The following is a 23004-nucleotide window of genomic DNA, read 5'->3' as shown; positions in this document are numbered from 1 at the left end:
GATATATTTTTTGACATACATTGTGATGTCCATTCCTGCAAAATTTTAAATTAAGGTTCAACTTGTATGTGGACAATAAAAAAAATATATTAGAAGATAAATTGAACCAAAAGATATTTAGCAGGGTTATCCGAACTTATTTGTCCATAGTTTATTTAGGGCAGTAACTTGGACCCTTTCCTATATATTATATATAATTAGATGAATTTAGAAAACCCACACTAGTTAACAGATATAATAAAGTAGTATATTCAAGCGTTTGAAATATATAATCAAAACAGTATATTCTAAATGTCGATACTTCAAAAATGATAATAACAAGTTGCTTCATTTTTCTATATTTAATTATTCTATATCTAAATAATAGTTCGTTTTCATGTGTGAGAAAATAAATTATATATTGGTATGCTGATTATAAACAACATAGTGATTCATACAGAATAAAGAAATGGATTTGCATTATAAGTTCGATCGAGTTTCAAACTAATTAATCATTGTCCCCTGTTCAAATAGCTTCATGTCACGTTTTGTGTACATGGCTGGTTGATTTGTTTCTCCCATCTTAGTCTTCCATTTTTCGAAAGAACTAACCTCAAATACTAGAAGAAGCGGGTGTAACTGTAAATTTTATGGAAGATGGACAAAATTCTGATTATCATATTAGCCTAGAACCTTCGTCCATGGGCCGCCGCTCAGCTTCCCGAGGGCCCAAAGCCTCTGTTCAACTGTATCGACGAATGTCAGCAGGCCAGCCCAGTGGGCAATTGCTTCGTCAGGCCGAATCCATCAGCGAGTCGCGGCCCGTTGTCCCCCGAGCACCGACGCCGAAACGGCTGGCGCGATTCGCACAGGGCAACTTCGCATCCTTCACATCCTCTTCCTCTCCAGCCTCCGCCAGACCGCAGAAGTCCCCAAACCCTAGTTTGCTCCGGCGCCGCCTTCCTCCGGTCCGCGCATCTGCCGCGGACCGCCGTGGATCCCGCGCCGCCGGCCCGCTTTCACGTCCCGGCTCCCGCCACCCCACAGGTGAAGCCCCCCGTTAAGCCCGCCCCTGCCATGGAATCCCGTCGGCGCCTCACCAACTTCCTTTTGTTTCCCCTTTCGCTTCTAGGTGCGCTTCTGATTCCGGAGTTCCAAGCTCGCGCGTGAGGTGCCGGATCAAAGCAATCGGCCACCATGCAGGTTGGTAGTCCCTGGCCTATCTCTCCCGGTTGGTTGGTTGCCTGTGTGTGGCGGATAGTGTTCGGTTTCTTCTGCGGTTAGGATACCTTAACACAACAGATTGGTCTTTCTGTATTGTACACGTTGTGACCCTTACGGTTTTCATTCGGTTGAACTAGGGAACCTGTTCTTCCCTGTTTTTCCTGTCCTGTTCTGTAATTTCGTATAAGATATCTTCTTCTTGGAGTGCATTCCTTTTTCAAGGGGTGTAGTGTGGAGCATGGCTCTTTTAAGTGTAATGGCTCATTTCACTTAATGACATGACCCCTGGTCTAATAAGAACATGATATACCTGTTGCTAGTGCAGGAAGTTTGGTGGTATGTTATTTATTTGTTGAATTTCACTTGCGATTGCGCGTTTTGAGTTTCAGCTATAGCAGTATTCATTTATGCTTGGATGATATTAAGTAACCGTTGTGGGTATTACCTGGTCTTGTGGAGCTTCTGATTTCTTTAAGCTCACTTTGGCTCAGTTGTATCTTAGTCTTTTGTTGTGCTGTTCCTATCCTATATCTAGATTTTATTTGACAATTTGACTGCAGTATTTCTAACTCAATTTACTATTTCAAAAGGCTAGCGATAGGTTCAACATAAACTCTCAGCTTGAGCATCTTCAAGCTAAATATGTCGGTACAGGACACGCTGACTTGACCAGATTGTAAGTACCCTGTACCCCATTCTTTGTATAAAAAAATATGTCACTGACTTACTAAGATATTAAGCTTCTTGTTTTCTTTATTTACAGTGAATGGGCTGTGAACATCCAGAGGGACAGCTATGCCTCTTATATTGGGCACTATCCAATGTTGGCGTACTTTGCCATTGCTGAGAACGAATCGATTGGAAGAGAACGTTACAATTTCATGCAGGTATACATGGAAACTTGCCTTCACTCACCTACTAAGCTATATCTGAAATGTTCTGTAGAACAGGTCTGGGGTATAAATATTGCAGTAAATTTTTGGCATTACGGCTCAGTATCTAAGTGCAATGACTGTATTGTCTATTTGTCTCTGCAAGTACGAAATGCCACCAGTTATGTGCTGCCACTATTCCAATCTGTTTCAGATTTCTATACTGACAATTTAATACGAATTTGTCAGAAACTTGCTGAAGAAGCATTATTAATTTCTCATAATGCTACCATAACTACATACAAATTAGGAACTTCCTTCAAGAAAAATGGGATGATTGGGTACAAAGTAGAGTAGATAAAGGTCTACTTCTCTGCTGTTTTTTTTCTGTTCTCACTACTAGTAAAAAAGGAAGACACACTGCCTAGAACTAAGATTATATAGACTAAAGCCCTGTTTGGTTGCCCTGACTTATTTGAAGTCACCCCACTTTAAGTCTGTTTAAGTCAGTTGAGATCCAAACAGACCTGACTTATAGGGACTAAAATGGCTTGGAGGGACTTAAATCCATAAGTCACTCAAGGGTAGCTTAAAGTGACTTATTTGGCCTCTTTCCTCCCCCTACCCCTGCGCTAGAGGTACCAGATTAGCATTAATTAGGGCACAATGGTCTTTATTTCACAGCATTAAAGCACTTTAGTCACTAGAACCAAACAGGAGGTGACTTAAGGAAAGTGACTTAAAATAAGTCACCAACATAAGTCAGGAGGTGACTTGTGGTAACCAAACAGGGCCTTACTTTGCCTAGAACTATGTTTATAGATTAACTTGGCGATTTACACATATTTCCACGTGTCTATCCTATAACAATACAGCTGTCTATAAAATTCAAATTTTTATGAACTGACACTGCAAAATAGGGAAAATTGCAGCTCAGCTGTCTTCACATAGACCAATCATTTACCTGTGGTTAGAGGGCTGAAAGTAATTATGGAGGTGATGCGTAATCAGTACTATGTCTGATCCCAAATGTACTTATGTTTACTTGTTTAGAATTGTCCTAAGTCAAACCTTTTTAACTTTGACCATCAATTTCGATAAAAGCGTATGCTTGCATAATATATAATTACTTCGATTCACAGTAATATATTCCTGTAGATATTGCTAGTCAAAGTCTTATATTGGAGACTGTGTTGATGCGCCAATATAAGGGAGTAAGTAGGCATAGCTTACAACTGAATGGGCATAGCTTACAGTTATGCAAATGGTGCATAGATAGTGATAATCCACAGTGCTATAGAAATAGCCACTTCGAATCAGCTTGTTGAAGGGATGGGATATTCGGATGGATACTCGATGCTGGTCAAAGAACCCAGAATAATAAACAAACATCTCTCGTTAAGATAAATGTTCTGTATCTACATACAAGTGACTATATTCAGCAAAGTAGTTACTGATGCACTAAAATCAATGTATTGGCATTTGATAAGATAGTGGGAACTGGAATAACTAATTGCTCAGACCCTAATGCTAGATGATAGCTGCAAGCCTGGAAGTAACAAAAACAAGTCTTAGCCAATTAACTGATTGCTGAAGCCAGTTCTGTTAGTGGTTGTACTCACAGCTAATCTGTTAAGCAAACGAGTTCAAAACCTTAGCCCAGTCTCCCTTGGAACCGAATATGTATTGGGTAAATAAATGGAGATATTTATACTGGTTCAGTTTAGTACGTGAAACTGCATGTGAAAAACAGAGATCGAGTACAGATATAATTGATAATGAGCCGTAATCCACGAGTGTGAGCTTGTCATCTTACCTCCCGTCTAGTTCATTTGATGTCCAATTTTGCAAGCTAAATGTGCTAATAGGATCAGTAGATCGGAAGGTCGTCGTTTTGCTGCTTGTTGTCGCAACTAGTTATGTCCCTCGTGAGTCGTGACTGCAGCACACACCTTTTTCTTTGTTTCGGAGCATGGTGTTTCACTTGTTTAACAGTTGTTTATTTTGATATTTAGCCATGACTAGTGTACAGACTATAGTCTGCTTTTGCTACTTTGACCATTTTATAACAAACAGTTCTATTGACGAGGAATTTCAATATCACAGAAAATGCTGCTTCCTTGTGGCCTCCCTCCCGAGAGAGATGAAGACTGAGGAGTTGGTGCATAATTTCAGTCTTATTGCGAAGGGAGCAACCGTGGGACTATGTTAGCATGCTTTGGAAGGAGACTAGGTTTGCCACCGTGGTACCATTTGCAACTCATTTTAGAGCGTTTGGCATATGCTTTACTTGTCTAAAATTAATCTATTATGATGCACAAAAAATTCGAATTTGTATGAAGTGTTAAGAAAATGTTGCTGTTGTCTGTAGTATATTTGTGGCGTGTTCAATGAGCGTGGAAGAAAATGTACTGGCCAGATTGATGCCTGCAGTGCCTATGCAAATGTTGCGAATAATTTGTTTAGGGTATGCTAATCCCCTATGACAGGCAACGATCTGATGTCTTCTGCGCCACCGTTGCAAGGTTCGTACATATTCAGCTAACAGAGAAGTGATTCAGGGGCGGGGAGAATAGTATCAGAGTTGCACAAGGCATAACTGTTTCGCTGCGAACTGGGTGAGCCATTCCCATGTAGACGACTGCCTCTCAGATTGGCAATTCGTAGAGTACACTGCGAATCTAGTCTACTTACTAAGGAAAACAGATTATATGCATGTACAAAGCGGAGAAGGATTTTTTTTGAGAGAGAGAAGAGAAGGAAATTCAATTAATAAATCCATATCCTACCTCTGAGACACTGATCATACAGACAGCCAACTGCTATTGTACAAGTGTACAAGCTACAAATAATGCTCAGCTAAACTAACACCGATCATAGGGAGACCCTGCAGCAGCAACTCGTGTTTCTCCTACGAATACAGGTTAGCAGTTCGATTATGCGTCTCCGGCGCGTTGCCATCCGCCGCGGCCGCTGTGGTAGGCGAAGTTGTCCCGGCGGCTGTTCCGGAATGCGCAGCAGCTGAGGCCGCAGACGACGACGATGAAGGCGAGGAAGACGGCGTTGACGACGGCGGCGCGCTTCCAGTCCCGCCTGAGCGCGCCCTCCACGCCGGCCTTGCACGACCGGCACCCGTAGCAGAGCTTGTCGTCGTCGTTGTCCCACCTGGCGCAGTCCGGGTCGGCCGGCGCCGCGGGGCCCCTCCCGGCGGGCCTGGTCCACTCCCCGCCCCCCGCGTACGTGAAGTTGCAGCTCGCCGGCGGCCTGCAGCACCCGGACTCGACCGGCGACAGGCCGCGGCCAGCGAGCCGGGCCGCCGCCGCCTCCTTGCTCTTGCCGCCGTCCTTCTCGAGGCGCTCGCACACCCCGGCATTGGCGAGGCAGCTCCGGACCCGGGCCCAGCTCCTGGTCCCCTCGACGTGGCGGCGCAGCCAGGCGGAGTTGCCCCCGCCCCCGTCGGCCCCCCTGGCGGTGACGGCGAAGGCGAAGGCGGTGAAGCAGAGCAGCGCGGCGACGAGCGCGAGCGTGGCGAGGAGGTAGAGCCAGATGAGCCAGGTGGCGCGGCAGCAGGCGCCGGCGAGCCCCGCGAGGGCGACGGCCGCGAGCGCCGCGCCCAGCGCGACGGTCGGGGTGGAGAGGAAGTGGTCGCAGCCGGTGCCGTCGGCGCGGGACCGCAGCCAGACGCCCCCGGCGAGGACCGGGACCGAGAGCAGCAGCGTCACCACGTTCAGCGCGACGATCACGTTGTTGCTCATCCGGATCGCCATGGCGGCGTCGCGTCGCGTCGTGGTGGAGGGTTCTCGTGGGGTTTTGTGCGCGGCGTGGTTTGCCAGTGCCAGGTGGGTGGGCGGGCACGTATTTGTAGGGAAGGATGATCTGGGTGGATGGACTCTGGTGCTGCCGTGCTGCTGGAGTGGGAGCTCACCACGCCGCGGCGGCGGCACGGGGAAGGTTCAAGGTTCCTGCGTTTAAACCGTTTGGAGACTGCGGAAACCGTGTGGTCGTCCGTGCGAGCGGAAGGGCCGCGGGGTCAAGCGGCTCGGCGTTTGGGCATGGCCAGGCCGCGTCGCCACGGCGGCACGCGCGATCCGGACAAGGCTGCGGCGGCGCATCACATGGGTTTTTTTGGATGGTCCACCCCTATGGGTGGGTGGGTGCGTGGTCCAGGAGTCTCGCAGGAGCGAGGGAGCTGCTTGGAGTTGGAGGAGGCGTCGCAACTCCGCGCTTGCTCCGATCCACTGACTTGGACTAGTCTCCGAGCCCGACCGCTTCTGGTAATAACGCGACGTGGGTTGGGCAACTTGGGCGGGACGCACGTAGACGTCGTCGATCGGGCGACGCGCGGGTGGACGACTGTTCGTCACAAGTCACGGTCCACCGGAACCACGTCGGCAGCTGCTCGAGAAAAAACTAGGGGCACGCGCGGCTACGTACCGGTGACTTGGCGAGTGGTGCGGCGGTTCTCCTCACCCCGCAGGCCGCAGCCGCAGGTTCTGAACAGAGCCGCATGCAGCCATGCAGGCGGCCGCCGCTACCGCCTGCGTTGACTAGGCACGCGACAGGGCCAGGGGGGCAATAGCAATAGTGGAGGCGTTCAGTATAATGCGGGATGGGAATTTAGGTCCGGGGGATTTACGCGGCGAGGTTGACTTGTTCTACTACCACGTCGATGCATATGTTGTCAACCCCGTTTGACATTTACTCCTATACTAGTAGCTTGGAGCCCTGGAGGCTTGGACTCGATCCTTAAAAAGGAACTAGAGCGTGTACATCTTCGTTGAAATTTTCGTTATCCAAGCACGGCTGTCGGGCTACGGCGGATGCTAAGCTTGTGTCAGCGGATGCGTCACGATGGCTGGGGTTACCGGTTGAAGTTATAAATTGTCGATGATATTCTTTTTATTGTATTCCATCCGTTACGAATACAAGTCATTCTAGAAATTTTATGACATATTAATAATAAGGGAAAAATCCGGTTTACACCCTCCAACTATTGCAAAAGTCTGATTTTCAACCTTCAACTACGAAACCGGACAACATAGCCCATCCAACTGTAAAAAACGGGCAAATTCGGTCCTTGGAGTGGTTTTGAAGGTGGTTTTCCATTTTGTGACAATTAAAAATATTCAATTTTACACTAAAAAATTTATAAGTAATTCATTTTAAATTAAAAAATTATGAAATAGGTATCAAAAGTTTTCTAAAAATGTAACCTATCTATTGTCACATAACTTGTGAGCTATTCAAATCTAATTTTTTAATTTTCATAATATTTGGTTGCTTGCAGTTATGCCTATTATTTTTAATAACTAAGATTCAAAGGGAGCAATAATAGATAGGTTATATTTTTAGAAAAAAATTGGTACTAGTTTCATATTTTTCTGATTTAAAGTGAATTAGTTTTGATTTTTTAGATCTAATTAGATTTATTAATTTTTTTAGAAAATGCAAAACCACCCCAAGGGCCAAATTTGCCTGATTTTGACAGTTGGATGGCCTTTGTTATCCTATTTCGTAGTTGAAGGTTGAAAATTAGACTTTTGCGATAGTTCGAGGGTGAAAATTGGTCTTTTCCCTAATATGAACGTAAAATGATCATATTTGTTTTTATTTATTACCTATATTTGTTAGTGATTGATTCTTAAATAGAGTAAAATAACTTACTCCCTCTGTTCCAAATTATAATTTATTTGACTTTTTTGACCTCAAGTTTGACCCTCGTTTATCATATCTTGCTTTATTAAAAGTTATTCCAGAATAACTTAAATTTAACTAGGTACAATCCTGATAAGTTTGCAGTTGAGTCATTTCCCACCTTTAACAAACCGATCCAAAATCAAGAAAAGAAAGAAAAGAATTTTTAACACAAGATTCGCCAGACATGCTTCTCGCCGCGCTCAATCAAAGAAAGAGAAATCGGACAAGAGCTGCGCTCGACCAAAAAATCATGGGGCTAGCTCGAACGATATAAAGATGGAATCAACAGTGTCAGAAGGTACTCCAACCAAATTATCTCCCATGCATGCTTCGATCATTAAATCCATTGATGATGACAAATTAATCACGAGTAGGACCGACGAAGTAAGTAAGCCCTTCCTCTAGAAAGGATGGAGTCAATAGCGATCCTAAAGCTGAAACACAATTTTTTTAATAACACAAGTAAACAAATTTGGGGTAAAAAAATCAAATAAATTATAATTTAGGACGGAAGGTGTATTTTCTAGGATAAATTTTGAATCCCACGTTGATTTTTTTTTCTTTTCTTTTTTTTTGGGGGGTGGGGGGAATTAGTCATAACCAGATTCATTTGTTGAGTGGGTCTAACAGGAAACGAAACAAAGAGAAAACCAGAAGCTACAACAACTTGAGGACGACGAACATCAAAATCTTCTTCACGAAGTCAACATGTCTTAATGGCCGCAAGACCATGGACGTAAAACATGGAAAATGGAAAGGATTCACGAACTCTAGTTTTGTTTTAGATTAATTCACGAACTCAGGTGCACGAGTAAAAACGGGCCTTTTCCAACACACTTTCCCTGTGCCTATTTCTCCAACGACGGGCCCAACTGCCTCCACAATGGGCTACTGATAACAGGCCCAACTTTATATTTGTTTTTTCCAACTTAATTACTCTCTGATAGTCTGATAATAGGATGTCGTCAAGGGTGTCATCAAGCAGACAAAGCACCACCCTGCTCAAGCTCAAACGACGTCTCCCTCACACACTCTCTCACACACGCAATCCAAACAAAAAGGGGGGGGGGGGGGGGGGGGGGGGGGGGGGGGGGGGGGGGAGAAAAACGGCGTCTCTCTCACACGCACATAACAATAGGCACGCACAAAGTACAGAGCCCGTACAGACACGACGGCAGTGCGACGCGCAGAAGATGCGGCAGCAGCGCCAGCGCGCGCCTCATCAAGCCTCAAGGTGCCGTAGCCCTCCGTACACGGCGACGGACAGCGCAAGCAGTGACGTGACGGCGGCGGCGCTGGCCGCGGCTGCGGCGAGCCTCCGCGCGGCGACCAGCTGGTGGTCGGGGTTGGCGGCCACGGCGAGCTCGAGGTAGACCAGGGCCACGGCGAGGAAGTAGGTGGCCGACACGAGGAGGAGGAGGAGCAGGGGCGCGGTGGCGGCGGCGGCGGCGCCGGCATGGCGGTCGCCGCACGGGAGTGTGGTGGTGGTGTGGCCCGCGGGCCCGGCCACCCAGTAGAGTGCCGCGCCGAAGGCGCAGGCGAGGTGGACGGCGGCAGCTAGAGCACGGGACGCCATTATTGGAGCCGGAGGACGGGAAGAGCTGGATTAGTTTAGAACTGGAGGTAATAGTCACTTAGGTGAGCGGCATTATTGCGTATTTATACGGACGGGGGGCACCGAAAGGTTGAAGAAATCCCAGGTGTAATGTATTGGCCGGTACGTGAGTACGTGAGTTCTGGCGCTCAAGGGACGTACACCTATTACAGTGCTAGAGTGTTGGCCAGCTTAGTAATTTCTTGATAAACTAATTAACTGTCGAAGAGACAAAAAAATAATAAATTTGTCCCGTACAATAGGACATCTACTTAGTATATCTTGAGAAAACAATCGCGTGTACGCACCTTGATAGGGACGAATAATTGCACTAAAGTAAATCAACCGAGAGCTGTTTAATTATTCACTGTTGTTTGCATCTTTAATTTCTATTACGCGTCTGCATTAAGGTCCGTAGATCGACCTCCAGCATCATCAACGTCGGGGAGGGGCTGTGTCTGTGTCATCTGACTTGGGGTGCAAGATTCGCCACGGCCGATCCACGTTACAAGAAAGCGACCTACTGTATTTCTCTCTTTTTCTTCCTCCCTAAAACAAACAGCTCTAAGCGAAGCGACAACCAGAACAAGCTTTGGTCTTCCAACCACTTCTTTTGCTTTGTCACTTGTCAGGTTCACCGGGCACCATTTCGACCGCCCAGGAGAGGCAGCGGGTTCTGTATGGAACCCCAATTTTGGCACGGTGCGTTAGATCCAAGGGCAGCTAATAGCTGGGCTTTCTTTTCCTCCAACTTCCATAGTCTAGGCCATGACACAGACTGCAGCCAGCAAAGCTTTGCGTGTCCAGTGTGGTGGTAAATTACCTGGTAATTAACCACAAGAAGCTTCTGCTGTAGTGCTGTTTTGCGTTGCTTGTGGGAGAATATAATCGCCCATTCAAATAATAGCAAGGCTCCAAACGGGGTGCTTAGTAAAATATACGCACGTATGTTATACAAACTACACGCACCTCTGGTTTAGATTAAAAATAAATATAATGAAAGAGTCTGACATCGTTTGTCGTGTACGTCAGTTTCAGGGTGGATGCGAGCTCGCCGCATATGCGAGTGCGGCCACTGGCCAGCGACAGAACCGACAGGTGAGTAGATCCCAGGCTTCGACGTGGAATGACTAATTGTTCTCCTCCTTTTCAGGTTGTAGTTCGTCTGTTTTGGCCGCAATTCAAACTTCTATTATATATTACTACCAATTTTGTATAAAAAAATATGTCAATATCAAAAACAAGAAGCTAGTTTCTTTTTTAAAAAAATATTACCGTACAGTATATAATCCCTCTTTATAAGCTTGATTAAATTAGAGAAGTTAGGCTAATTACAAGACTAAAATGATAATTTTGGAACAGAGTGAGGATGTAATAACAGAACTTTCCTTCGAGGAAAAGCGATCAGTCTTGGTTAGTGCATTGCAGCAGTAAGCCATTCACTACACGAAAGTAATTTTTCCAAGTTTACCATTTTTCAGCAGGTCTTTCCATTGCCCGTTTAAAATATTTGTGTTCTTGGCCAGTTTCCTTCACTGCGCGTGCAAGCTTGTGCACTGAAACTGAAACCAATATATAGCTCTATTTTTTTGGCTCAACGGCGTGCCATAAAAAAACTGAAACTAAAACGGCTGTCCAACGTTGTCGTCCCTGTAAAACCGAAGCTGAACCATTGAACAGCATGTACAAAATTTCAGATTAGACAAGTCCGCAGTTCCAAGTGTTATCAAACAAATCTGAAAAAAGGGCAACTAAGCCAAAATTCTAGCCATGAAGCGCAGTTCTCGAGTCATGGACCCCAGGAATTCAACAATCTTTGGACACGATGACTTGGTGCTCGGGCTTTTCAAATTGAACTGAAACCACACACGTTGGAGTTTAAACAGAACAGCACCACTGTATAACACATCAAGTCATAATAAGAACTAACCATTTGAAAGTCGGTGGTGGGAAAACTGAACATTTTCTGCCGATCTTCAGCCCGCTGCAATTCCCCGCGTCACTGGCATCCAAGCACAGCCAGCTAACGATGAAACACTTCAGCTTCGAAACCGGACACTGTTCAAGCAAAGACAGGCTGAGCCCGGCCCGCTCTTCTGCATGCTCCCTGCTGCCCACATACGCGAAATTGAAGAGCCTGCAAGTTTGACGATGGAAACTGACGTGCACTGCACTGGCATGAGTATGAGACCCACTTCTGCAACTGCAAGTCCAAGCAATCTTTGTCACACCCGGTTTTAAGGACAAAACCGAATGTATAGCTATATGTATGTCAGGATCAAGTTTCATACATATAGAGACATCATAAGTGAATAATCAGTAACAGTATCATGTAAAAGAGAATTAAAACAAATAAAATACTATCAGAGTTATATAGCTTATCCTGGAAACGAAGGCTCCAAACTTCACAGACAATCGACTGGGGGTTGCGTACGCCTAGAACTCAGTAACATCTTCAAAAGACTTCACAGCAACTTTCCCTTCTGAGCAGCAGTAAGCAAGGGTGAGTACACTTATGGTTGGTACTCAGCAGGGCCACAAGAAATAACCAAAATGTGATTTATATCCATCTTTAAATTTATTAATCATGTGAGGGTCCAAGCCGCTCTTGACCGTGAGCACGGCTGATATATCAGTTTTACACTCTGCAGAGGTTGTACACTTTACCCACAATTCGTGTTTCCCATGTCACCCGGGTTTGCAAAGCCCTTAAACACTTCCTTTGGTGAGTGGCTAGGGATTCACTACGAGGCTTTTCCAAAGAATCACTATATGTACGCACTGGTCCCTTTTTCTGCGGTACCTCAGAAGACGAAGCTTCCTTCACCCGCTCCTCAAAGATCAATAACCCAAAAATCCACCAATCAAACGCCCCAGGCACGACATATAGATCATCTAGTTACTTAGCCAAGACCAGAGCCATATAGTATTGTGGTTGCACTGTTTTCTCGGGTGGTTCTCCATGTTCCAATTAAATCAAGTACTCTTGTATATAAGCATAGATAGAAAGATGGTTAGGATCACTTGCCTTTCTCCAACGAAAAGCTACTCTTACTGCTCTTCACTGCTCTTCAGCTTTTGCTCACTTGCAATTCTTGATCTTCAGTCTTCGAACAACGATCCTTCTACTCGGAACAATCATCGGGCTAACATACAAAGCAAACAAGAAGATACATCTAAGAACAATACACTAAAATAAAAGAAAGACTTTAAAAGGGCGTACTAAAGGATAGGGGTCACTGCTACGGTTACGAGAGCGCAAGAAACGCAAAAAACAGAGCTAAAACGGCGATTCTATGGGTTAAACGGTGAGTCAGGAATTTATTAGTCACGATTAACCAAAAGGTTAAGGACTAACAGAAAAGATTTGTAAGACATAGAAAACTATGCTCACAGAGGATAACAAGGTCATAAAACTATCGCACACGTTGCAAGGATCACATGAGCGCGAGAATCGATGAAAACGGAGTTGAAACGAAGAAGTTATGATTAAAACAGGGTTCTAGGGACTTATCTGCAATAGATTTGAAAGAAAAGGGCTAGCTATAAAGAAACCAAGGACTAAACTGAGATTAAACCTAAACTACATGGGCTAGCTTGCAAAACTATGCACTAAGGATGGCAGGTTCTATTTTAGAAAAGCTCAGGGTGTTTTCCGTAAAGATTTGGACTAAAACAGAAATAGTTTTGAACTGCGATGGACGGAGGGTTGATTTTGGAAAAACGGAGGGGTTTATTTGCCAAAATGACCACGGTTGACCGGTATTTGGTTTAGTTGACTCGGGTCATATTAGATCTAGGCCGCTGGATCTAAATCGGACGGCGGGAGTGGATTGGGGTGGGCTGGCGGCGGCGCACGGCAGAGAGTCTCCGAACTTCGCCGAAAACGGCCGTCCGGGGCCCGAAATCGAGCGCGACTAGGCCGGGGAGCAAACGCGCGGGGCGGGAAAGTGATCTAGGGCAGCGGCGCGGGCTCTCATGGCCGGAGTGGAGCTCGCGGCGGCTCATGGCGGGGCGGCGGCGACGGTGAGCAGGACCGAGCGGAAACAAGCGCGAGGGAGGGGGAAACAGGCCGGCGAGTTCCTCTACCTCGACGCGAAGCTCCGAGATGGTTCGAAGACGGCGGGGGCGCGACAGAACGGCCACGCGGCAGCGGCTCCGAGCTCCAATCGGCGCGGCAGCGGAGGATAGGGTTTTGCGCGCGGTAGGAGGCGGCTCTGTGGCGAGCGGCGGCGGAGCAGAGCCGGCGGGAGCGAGCGCGCACGCAGGAGCGAGAAGGGGAGGGGAATAAAAAAAGGTCGCAGAGCTCCCTTGCTACCTTGCGAAACTTTGGGGCGGTGAACTTGTCGAGGAGAAGGCACGGGGTCGACGGCGAAATGGCGACGACTCGCGAGAAGGAAGACACCACGACGAAGAGGACGACGAGCTGAGCACTAGGGTGGTGTCGGATTTCACCGGAGATGCACGGATGCGGAGGATGGTGGGATTCTGGGGAAAAGATTATTTTTGGGATTCCCAAACAAGGAGCCTCCCTATGGTTAGTCTATATTTTTGTGTGGAGTTGCCATGAGATGTTGGTTTAATATATAGGGAGAAAAGTCTCACCATCCCACATCAACTAGTAATGTGGTACTAAACCTCCCTCACATGCTAATGGGCTTTATGTGCCTTTAGCCCATTAGGGAACACACGAATGAGCCCTTGATGTCCATTAGAGATTTATGTACTTTTGATAGACTTAGCACATTTAAAATTCGGAATTAATTATTTTCGAAATTAAAATAATTCTAGAAAAAATCTAGAATTCATATTTAAAGTCCGAAAAATATTCCAAATGGCCCGAAAATTCTAAAAAACATCCTAGAAATATATTGGGACCTAATGAACTCAAATAAAATATTTGGAGCTCATGAGAAGATTTGGAAGAGCCTCTAAAGATTAGAGTTTGCTCTAGGGAAAATGGGAAAAGAATCCAGAAAAATCCAGAAAATTCCCGGGAAGAACTTTTGATGATAGAACACGTTTTGAAAGGTTTTCACACTCAACAACACTATGCATGTGACATGAATGCATCACCAGAAGAACAACATCATTTAATTTGAAAAACAACCAATATTTATTTTCTTTTACACTAAATTCTCTGTGAAGAAAAATAAATATGGAGAAAATTTTAAAATTGTGAGAAAATTGTTGTTTTATTTTTAATTTTAATCACATCCTGAAATTCAAAAATTTCAGGGTGTGACAGAACTACCCCCCTAAAAAGGAATCTCGTCCCGAGATTCACAAGGTTAGCAAGAGACAAAGGTTTAGGTGGGTACCATCCGACACATGTTAACTTTCTTCACGATCATTTGTTCTTACAATACATGCTCAAACACGCTTCTTTATTCTCTACAACTCACATCAAACACTTCATGGTTACTCAGTCTAATTTCTACTTTAACCATCCATTCTTTCCTCGGCTTCGTTGGCCCATCTGTTGAAGTAGTTCCCTTGTATCTTGATAAAGTGATTTGAATAGAGCTTGGTTGTTTTTTTCTGGCTTGGAGTCTTGTATCACCTCTCAAGTCTTCATGTACTTCTGTCATTAATTATCATTTTCTTTTTCACACCAACTGGCGAGGTGTCCATCTTCTCCACACTTGAGGCAATATAGTCCGAGATCACGGGATCTAGTCTTCTTATGCTTTGTTGGACATCTATTAGCATAGTGGCCTTCTTTACTACCTACAGAACACATTCTCTTAGCATACTCATCCTGGCTTCCTCGCTTTGTGGAACATCTGCTGGCATAGTGACCCTTTTCACCACATTTAAAGCACACTACTCTTTTAACACGTCCATCCCAACTTTCTTTCTGCTCCATCTCCACTCTTTGTGGAATGGCTTGTGTGTCAGGATTCTTCTCGATAGAGTTGTCATATGGAGGTTGAACCACTTCAGGCTGTAGTTGGTTGGAACTGGGTTGAACACTTCTATCTGCCAACGGTTGTGGTAACTCCACCTTCTCTTGACTTGCTTTACTAATTTGTTTCTTGGACTGCTTGCTTCTTTTAGGCTAAAACTCTTTCAAAGAGATAGGCCAATCGTCGAGGTTTATAGTCTGATTACTATCTCTACCTTGGACGACTTCTTCTAGGACTAGATCCTGGGCAGATAACTTTCTATTGATCTCTGAATGGTAACGTTGTCTTGCTTCTGCTGTCATTAAGTTATCTTCTTGAAGACATAGACGACCATAATGCTCGCAACATTGGCACGTTCCCGGAGTCTTACTAATCTCATGTTGCTCCTCTATCACTGGCTTCTGTGCTTCGGCGACTTGCCTCTTCACTGGTCCGGTAGGGATCTCTGCTTTGGTTAACACCATGCGATGAGGTGATACCGTATTGGACTGCATCCTTCTTTGTAAGACTTGAGCTTGCATAGTTATTAACTTCTCTTCATCCATCGGTGGCAGAGTTGTTGAGATCTGATGGTTGTCACTAGTGATATGGTTGCGGTTCTCCGGGAATAAGGCTTGCTCTGTAACATGTTCTTGGGTATCGACCATGGTTGGAACCATTCCTTGCAGTCCTTGAGTTTGTGCTAGGATGTTGGGGTCTCCTTTATTTGCCCTATCTTCTCGATTTCTGTTGGGACTCACCATCTTCAGCTTCTTGCATTTGTTGATCATTGTAGATGCTTGGAGGTTTCTACTATTGCTGTTAGTGTTGCCTTGAACTTCCTTCTTGACATCCTCGAAAGGATTAGGTAGAAAGACGGAGGATAAAAAGGAGGGGGAAGTATAAAAGAAGAACTCATCTAGGCAACTGATGTCATTGTAGGTAGAAGACCCACAGTACACCAACAATCATTATAAAGATACGAATCAGACAAGGCCATAAAGTCAAGCATCATCATGCAAACACTGAACTCCACCAGTCAACACAGTCAAAGAACAATGCTAAACGTTGTTAATAGAGTTAGAAGGGGTACTCCTAAGCTTGATTATATCTTCCAGCTTCGTCATGGATGACACGTGCCTCCTTCAGCGTGTCCAGCGTTGACTCCACCTTCGTGATTGTAGTGGTAGTGAGAGTGTCATAACCTTGCTCAGGCTTCAGACTTGATTCTTTGGTGGCGCTCTGACTCCTTCATCCAACTTGAGCAGGATTGTACGCAAGTGGTATGATTCCAATTGGTTCGACTTGACTCCTCATGATGAACTAGTAGCTTCATTCTTCATATGGCTTGCACAGGCATTAGGGTACGTGGCATGAAATATCTAACAATTTTGAATCAGAAAAGATACTTTGGAATTCAAGTCAAGAGATGAATCCAAAGCGATATTTATTTGGGAGGAAAGGGAAGGAGAGGGTGTCGAGAATTAGGAAAAAAAAGGAGTAATTGACCTAGGGTTGAGCATCAATAAGAAAATTATAAAGGATTGAGTAGGTCAAGATACAAAGATTGCGGATTTTGTTTTACATTTGCAATTAAGAAAGTGCAAATGAAATAAAGGGTCAGGTGAGAAAGATGAGTTATCAAGGTTCATTGAGAAAGGAAAAAAATAGTTAAGGAGAGAGAATATTCAATGGAGGGGTTCAAAGAATAAGCAGGGATAGATTTTATATCAGAAGAAACCTTAAAAAACGACCATTGCTACCTTGGCTTACGTCCTACAGTTGATACAGCTCTGATACCACTTCTGTCACACCCGGTATTAAGGACAAAACCGAATGCATAGCTATATGTATGCCAGGATCAAGTTTCATACATATAGAGACATTATAAGTGAATAATCAGTAACAATATCACGTAAAAGAGAATTAAAACAAATAAAAGACTATCAGAGTTATACAACTTATCCTGGAAACGAAGGCTCCAAACTTCACAGGCAATCGACTGGGGGTTGCGTACGCCTAGAACTCAGCAACATCTTCAAAAGACTTCACAACAACTTTCCCTTCTGAGCAGCAGTAAGCAAGGGTGAGTACACTTATGGTTGGTACTCAGCAGGGCCACAAGAAATAACCAGAATGTGATTTATATCCATCTTTAAGTTTATTAATCATGTGAGGGTCCAAGCCGCTCTTGACCGTGAGCACGACTGATATATCAGTTTTACACTCTGCAGAGGTTGTACACTTTACCCACAATTCGTGTTTCCCATGTCGCCCGGGTTTGCAAAGACCCTAAACACTTCCTTTGGTGAGTGGCTAGGGATTCACTACGAGGCTTTTCCAAAGAATCACTATATGTACGCACTGGTCCCTTTTTCTGCAGTACCTCAGAAGACGAAGCTTCCTTCACCCGCTCCTCAAAGCTCAATAACCCAAAAATCCACCAATCAAATGCCCCAGGCACGACATATAGATCATCTAGTTACTTAGCCAAGACCAGAGCCATATAGTATTGTGGTTGCACTGTTTTCTCGGGTGGTTCTCCATGTTCCAATTAAATCAAGTACTCTTGTATATAAGCATAGATAGAAAGATGGTTAGGGTCACTTGCCTTTCTCCAACGAAAAGCTACTCTTACTGCTCTTCACTACTCTTCAGATTTTGCTCACTTGCAATTCTTGATCTTCAATCTTCGAACAACGATCCTTCTACTCGGAACAATCATCGGGCTAACATACAAAGCAAACAAGAAGATACATCTAAGAACAATACACCAAAACAAAATAAAGACTTTAAAAGGGCATACTAAAGGATAGGGGTCACTGCTATGGTTACGAGAGCGCAAGAAACGCGAAAAACGGAGCTAAAACGGCGATTCTATGGGTTAAACGGTGAGTCAGGAATTTATTAGTCACGATTAACCAAAGGGTTAAGGACTAACAGAAAAGATTTGTAAGACACAGAAAACTATGCTCACAGAGGATAACAAGGTCATAAAGCTATCGCACACGTTGCAAGGATCACGTGAGCGCGAGAATCGATGAAAATGGAGTTGAAACGAAGAAGTTATGATTAAAACAGGGTTCTATGGACTTATCTGCAATAGATTTGAAAGAAAAGGGGCTAGCTATAAAGAAACCAAGGACTAAAATGAGATTAAACCTAAACTACAGGGGCTAGCTTGCTAAACTACGCACTAAGGATGGCGGGTTCTATTTTGGAAAAGCTCAGGGTGTTTTCCGTAAAGATTTGGACTAAAACAGAAATAGTTTTGAACTGCGATGGACGGAGGGTTGATTATGGAAAAATGGAGGGGTTTATTTGCAAAAATGACCACGGTTGACCGGTATTTGGTTTAGTTGACTAATGTCATATTAGATCTGGGCCGCTGGATCTAAATCGGACGGCGGGAGTGGATTGGGGTGGGCTGGCGGCGGCGCAGAGCGCCGGCGGCGGCGCACGGCAGAGAGTCTCCGAACTTCGCCGAAAACGGCCGTCCGGGGCCCGAAATCGAGCGCGACTAGGTCGGGGAGCAAACGCGCGGGGTGGGAAAGTGATCTAGGGCAGCGGCGCGGGCTCTCATGGCCGGAGTGGAGCTCGCGGCGGCTCATGGCGGGGCGGCGGTGACGGTGAGCAGGACCGAGCGGAAACAAGCACGAGGGAGGGGGAAACGGGCCGGCGAGTTCCTCTACCTCGACGCGAAGCTCCAAGATGGTTCGAAGACGGCGGGGGCGCGACAGAACGGCCACGCGGCAGCGGCTCCGAGCTCCAATCGGCGCGGCGGCGGAGGATAGGGTTTTGCGCGCGGTAGGAGGCGGCTCTGTGGCGAGCGGCGGCGGAGCAGAGCCGGCGGGAGCGAGCGCGCACGCAGGAGAGAGAAGGGGAGGGGAATAAAAAAAGGTCGGAGAGCTCCCTTGCTACCTTGCGAAACTCTAGGGCGGTGGACTTGTCGAGGAAAAGGCACGGGGTCGACGGCGAAATGGCGACGACTCGCGAGAAGGAAGACACCACGACGAAGAGGACGACGAGCTAAGCACTAGGGTGGTGTCGGATTTCACCGGAGATGCACGGATGCGGAGGATGGTGGGATTCTTGGGAAAAAATTATTTTAGGGATTCCCAAACAAGGAGCCTCCCTATGTGTAGTCTATATTTTTGTGTGGAGTTGCCATGAGAGGTTGATTTAATATATATGGAGAAAAGTCTCACCATCCCACATCAACTAGCAATGTGGTACTAAACCTCCCTCCCATGCTAATGGGCTTTACGTGCCTTTAGCCCATTAGGGAACACACAAATGGGCCCTCGAGGTCCATTAGAGATTTATGTACTTTTGATAGACTTAGCCAATTTAAAATTCGGAATTAATTATTTTTGAAATTAAAATAATTCTAGAAAAATCTAGAATTCATATTTAAAGTCCGAAAAATATTCCAAATGGCCCGAAAATTCTAGGAAACATCCTAGAAATATATTGGGACCTAATGAACTCAAATAAAATATTTGGAGCTCATGAGAAGATTTGGAAGAGCCTCTAAAAATTAGAATTTTCTCTAGGGGAAATGGGAAAAGAATCCAGAAAAATCCGGAAAATTCCCGGGAAGAACTTTTGATGATAGAACACGTTTTGAAAGGTTTTCACACTCAACAACACTATGCATGTGACATGAATGCATCACCAGAAGAACAACATCATTTAATTTGAAAAACAACAAATATTTATTTTCTTTTACACTAAATTCTCTGTGAAGAAAAATAAATGTTGAGAAAATTTTAAAATTGTGAGAAAATTGTTGTTTTATTTTTAATTTTAATCACATCCTGAAATTCAAAAATTTCAGGGTGCATTACGAGCCAGACTATCCAGCTTTCTCCAACATTCCAATCCCCATCAAACGTGGAGTAGTGATAAAGTAGTTTCTGAGAAGCTAGGGGCACAACAGGCCGCCGTGCATCTGCACAGCGAGACGCACGATCGACGTCGATCGCGGCATGCACGACCTCCACCTCGAACGTGTCGAGCGCCGCAGGGAATTGCCACCAGCCAGCATTACTCCACTAGATAGCTGCGACCCTCGCCGGCCAACGCCACCAGCTCGCGCCACCAACGCAAACCCACTAGCCGCGCCGCGCTGCCGTGTCCTCCGCCCGCGCCCTATAAATTGTTACCGGCTCGTCGCAGCCCCGGCCGCCAATCCGCCATCTATCTCCACACGGCCGCACCGACCGCACAGAGTTGGACGCAAGAAGCTCGCCGGTGGCCAGTGAGAACGAACGCGTAGGGGTTCCGGGCGGCGCAGTTCGATCTACTTATCTGCGCACGCCATCGTGCGCGAAGGCGGCCGTCGTCCTCGGCGTCGCGGCGATCGCGGCGTCGCTCCTTCTCGCGGCGGAGAGCCGCCACATTGCCAGAAAGGACCTGGGCGTCGGACTCGGCGGCGCCGGCACCGGCGGGCTCGGGGTCGGCGCGGGCGGCGGGGTTGGGGTCGGCGCGGGCGGCGGCCTCGGGGTCGGCACGGGTGGCGACCTTGGAGTCGGCTCAGTGGTCGGCTGGCGGAGGCGGCGGAGACTCCGGGTCCTACTCCGGCTCCGGCTCCGGCTCTGGGTCCGGATCAGGGTCGTACGCTGGATCGAGCGCAGGCTCGTACGCAGGCTCTAACGCTGGCTCATACGCCGGCTCCGGTGCCAGTCCACACGGGGGCTCTGGCTCTGGTGCTGCCTAGTACGCGGGCTCCAGAGCCGGCTCCTACGATGGCAGTGGGCATGGCAAATGAGCGAGCTTGCGTGCCAAGATAACTCTACCACATCTGTGTTGCTAAAAAATTAATAGGATTGGGGATCATGTTTGAAATAAACTGCTCGCTCTATTCCTTCTATAGGGCATATTCAAGTTTTAAAACTTTTGAAAGTGTATTTTCACTACTATTTTTTCTTACACAATATATTAATATTTTTTAAAAATAAATTATATATATATAAAGTATGAGTCTATAAATAAAAAATTAAAATGCTAAGAATCATGCACATAACTTAACTAACCGTGAATTAGATAGGGCTTATATACAATATCAAGCAAATTATATATAATGCAAGACTAAAGAAATTAAAATAACAGTTAGAGAGAATAGCAACATCATTTTTTTAAAAAAGACTATGGAGCATAATTTGATAAAAAATTAGATAATATAGTGTTGACACCGTTTTTTGACACGTGCCAAAGAAGGTGATTTTAATGAAGGGAAGGTGGCCGATTTGGAAGAAACCAAAAGATGTACAGAGTTGAAATCGGCCGATGGAATCCGTCCGATAGACCGGAGGAATATGCTCTGAAGATGCCAGTTTGTCCGCTCTGGTGCTCGGCCGATGGAGTGTTGCCGATGAAGTCAAGGAAAGAGAAGAGGGCCCGGACTCTACGAGAATCTTGATGATTCGGTTGTAATATTTAAAGTAGTTTATCTTTAGTAAGTCTTTTCTTTTAGGTCAAGTAATGTTTGCCGTAATCGGCTAGGACTCGGTAGCGCTAGACTATAAATATCAGTTGTAAGGGACCGGAAAACTTGATACACATCCAATATAACAACAATTTACAATTCCTTTGCACTTTTCGGCGACTTCGTTTTTTTCTTTTCTTTTTCGACGAGTTCTTTCAAGTTGATCAAGGACGCCTCACATTCGAGCGACTTGGTTTGCTGGTGAGTTTTCGTTTTACCGAGTATATTTGGGCTTTAGCTACTGGGCGCATTGCTGTGGCTTCGTTCAAATCTATTCAAAAGTTATCGAGTTGATCCAGGCTTTGACTTCCGGGCGTATCGCTGTCGTCTCGTCTAGATTTATTCACAAATTATTGATACCGGCTAGATTTGTAGGTTTTCCTATGCTTTTTGGCCATTATCAAATCTATCCACTGAAAACATATTAGATCGGCTTTAAGTTTTGCAGTAACACTTTTGTTATCTCAAGAGCCGGTTTAGATTTGTTTTTAATTTACATCATCTAAGTTGCACATTCGTAGTTTAGATTTTGTTATATACGTACAATCGGCTATCTCAAGCCTGTTTTGTCGTTTAGTGCATTGGCTGATCCTGCCGACACGCTCGTTTATCACACGCTCGCATTTAATATCTTTTTGTCATCTACTGTATCGGCAGAGCTTGCCGATACGCCTGTGTGAGAGATATTCGGAATCCCAGCTGATACGCTCTCGAATTTGACTTTGTTTTCTCCTTTGTCAATTTCAGATCAAATTGATTGGCACGCTTGGTTGACTTTCTAGAGCTTGGCGAACACTTGCCCTCGGATTTTAATGTGTTGATTTTTGCGTCAACATATAGAAATAGGACACGAATAAAATCTTATAGTTCTCAATAATGATGTTTATCTCTAGTTTTTAAGCTATCATTTTTATTACTCTTTTCATTGCAAAAAATAATGTAAATAAAAGTCTACAGACTAGACATAGAAATTGAATAGGCCATTATGCCCGCAGGAAAATCCTTGGACTAATAAAGTGTTTAACTTAGGTGCGTGTATCAATATGATTCTTACATATATATAAACCACATTAATTCGTTTAAAGAAGGGTATTAAAATTCTACGCCAAAATCAATTCTTCGTATGTTGTAACCCGCGCTAGCTACCTTACTAGCTGGAGCCACCGGGCAAGCAGTGTGCTACGTGTTGTTGTTGTTGTTTTTTTTTGAAATTTAGTGCTACGTGTTGGTTGCTTGGTTGTTAGGCCGGCCACAGTGTGG

General features: G+C 45.3%; 2 protein-coding genes across 2 annotated transcripts; one reads left to right on the top strand and one right to left on the bottom strand.

The window, feature by feature from the left end:
* The first annotated feature begins 828 nt into the window (after nucleotides 1-828).
* LOC120712498 (uncharacterized protein At4g14342) lies at nucleotides 829-4551 on the top strand. Its single transcript, XM_039998285.1, has 5 exons — nucleotides 829-1026; nucleotides 1112-1182; nucleotides 1794-1879; nucleotides 1967-2090; nucleotides 4182-4551. The coding sequence occupies exons 2-5, from the start codon at nucleotides 1177-1179 to the stop codon at nucleotides 4227-4229; spliced, it is 264 nt and encodes an 87-aa protein (XP_039854219.1). The 5' UTR covers nucleotides 829-1026; nucleotides 1112-1176; the 3' UTR covers nucleotides 4230-4551.
* A 202-nt stretch (nucleotides 4552-4753) lies between these two features.
* Nucleotides 4754-5979, bottom strand: LOC120712497 (tetraspanin-8-like). The gene has a single exon (XM_039998284.1). It carries the CDS (start codon nucleotides 5840-5842, stop codon nucleotides 5012-5014), a length of 831 nt encoding a protein of 276 aa, XP_039854218.1. The 5' UTR covers nucleotides 5843-5979; the 3' UTR covers nucleotides 4754-5011.
* Between the last annotated feature and the right edge of the window lie 17025 nt (nucleotides 5980-23004).

This window comes from Panicum virgatum, chromosome 6K, assembly GCF_016808335.1.
Source record: "Panicum virgatum strain AP13 chromosome 6K, P.virgatum_v5, whole genome shotgun sequence".
Lineage (NCBI taxonomy): Eukaryota > Viridiplantae > Streptophyta > Magnoliopsida > Poales > Poaceae > Panicum > Panicum virgatum.
Note: the sequence above shows the minus strand (reverse complement) of the source record. Positions and strands in the feature narration are given on the sequence as shown.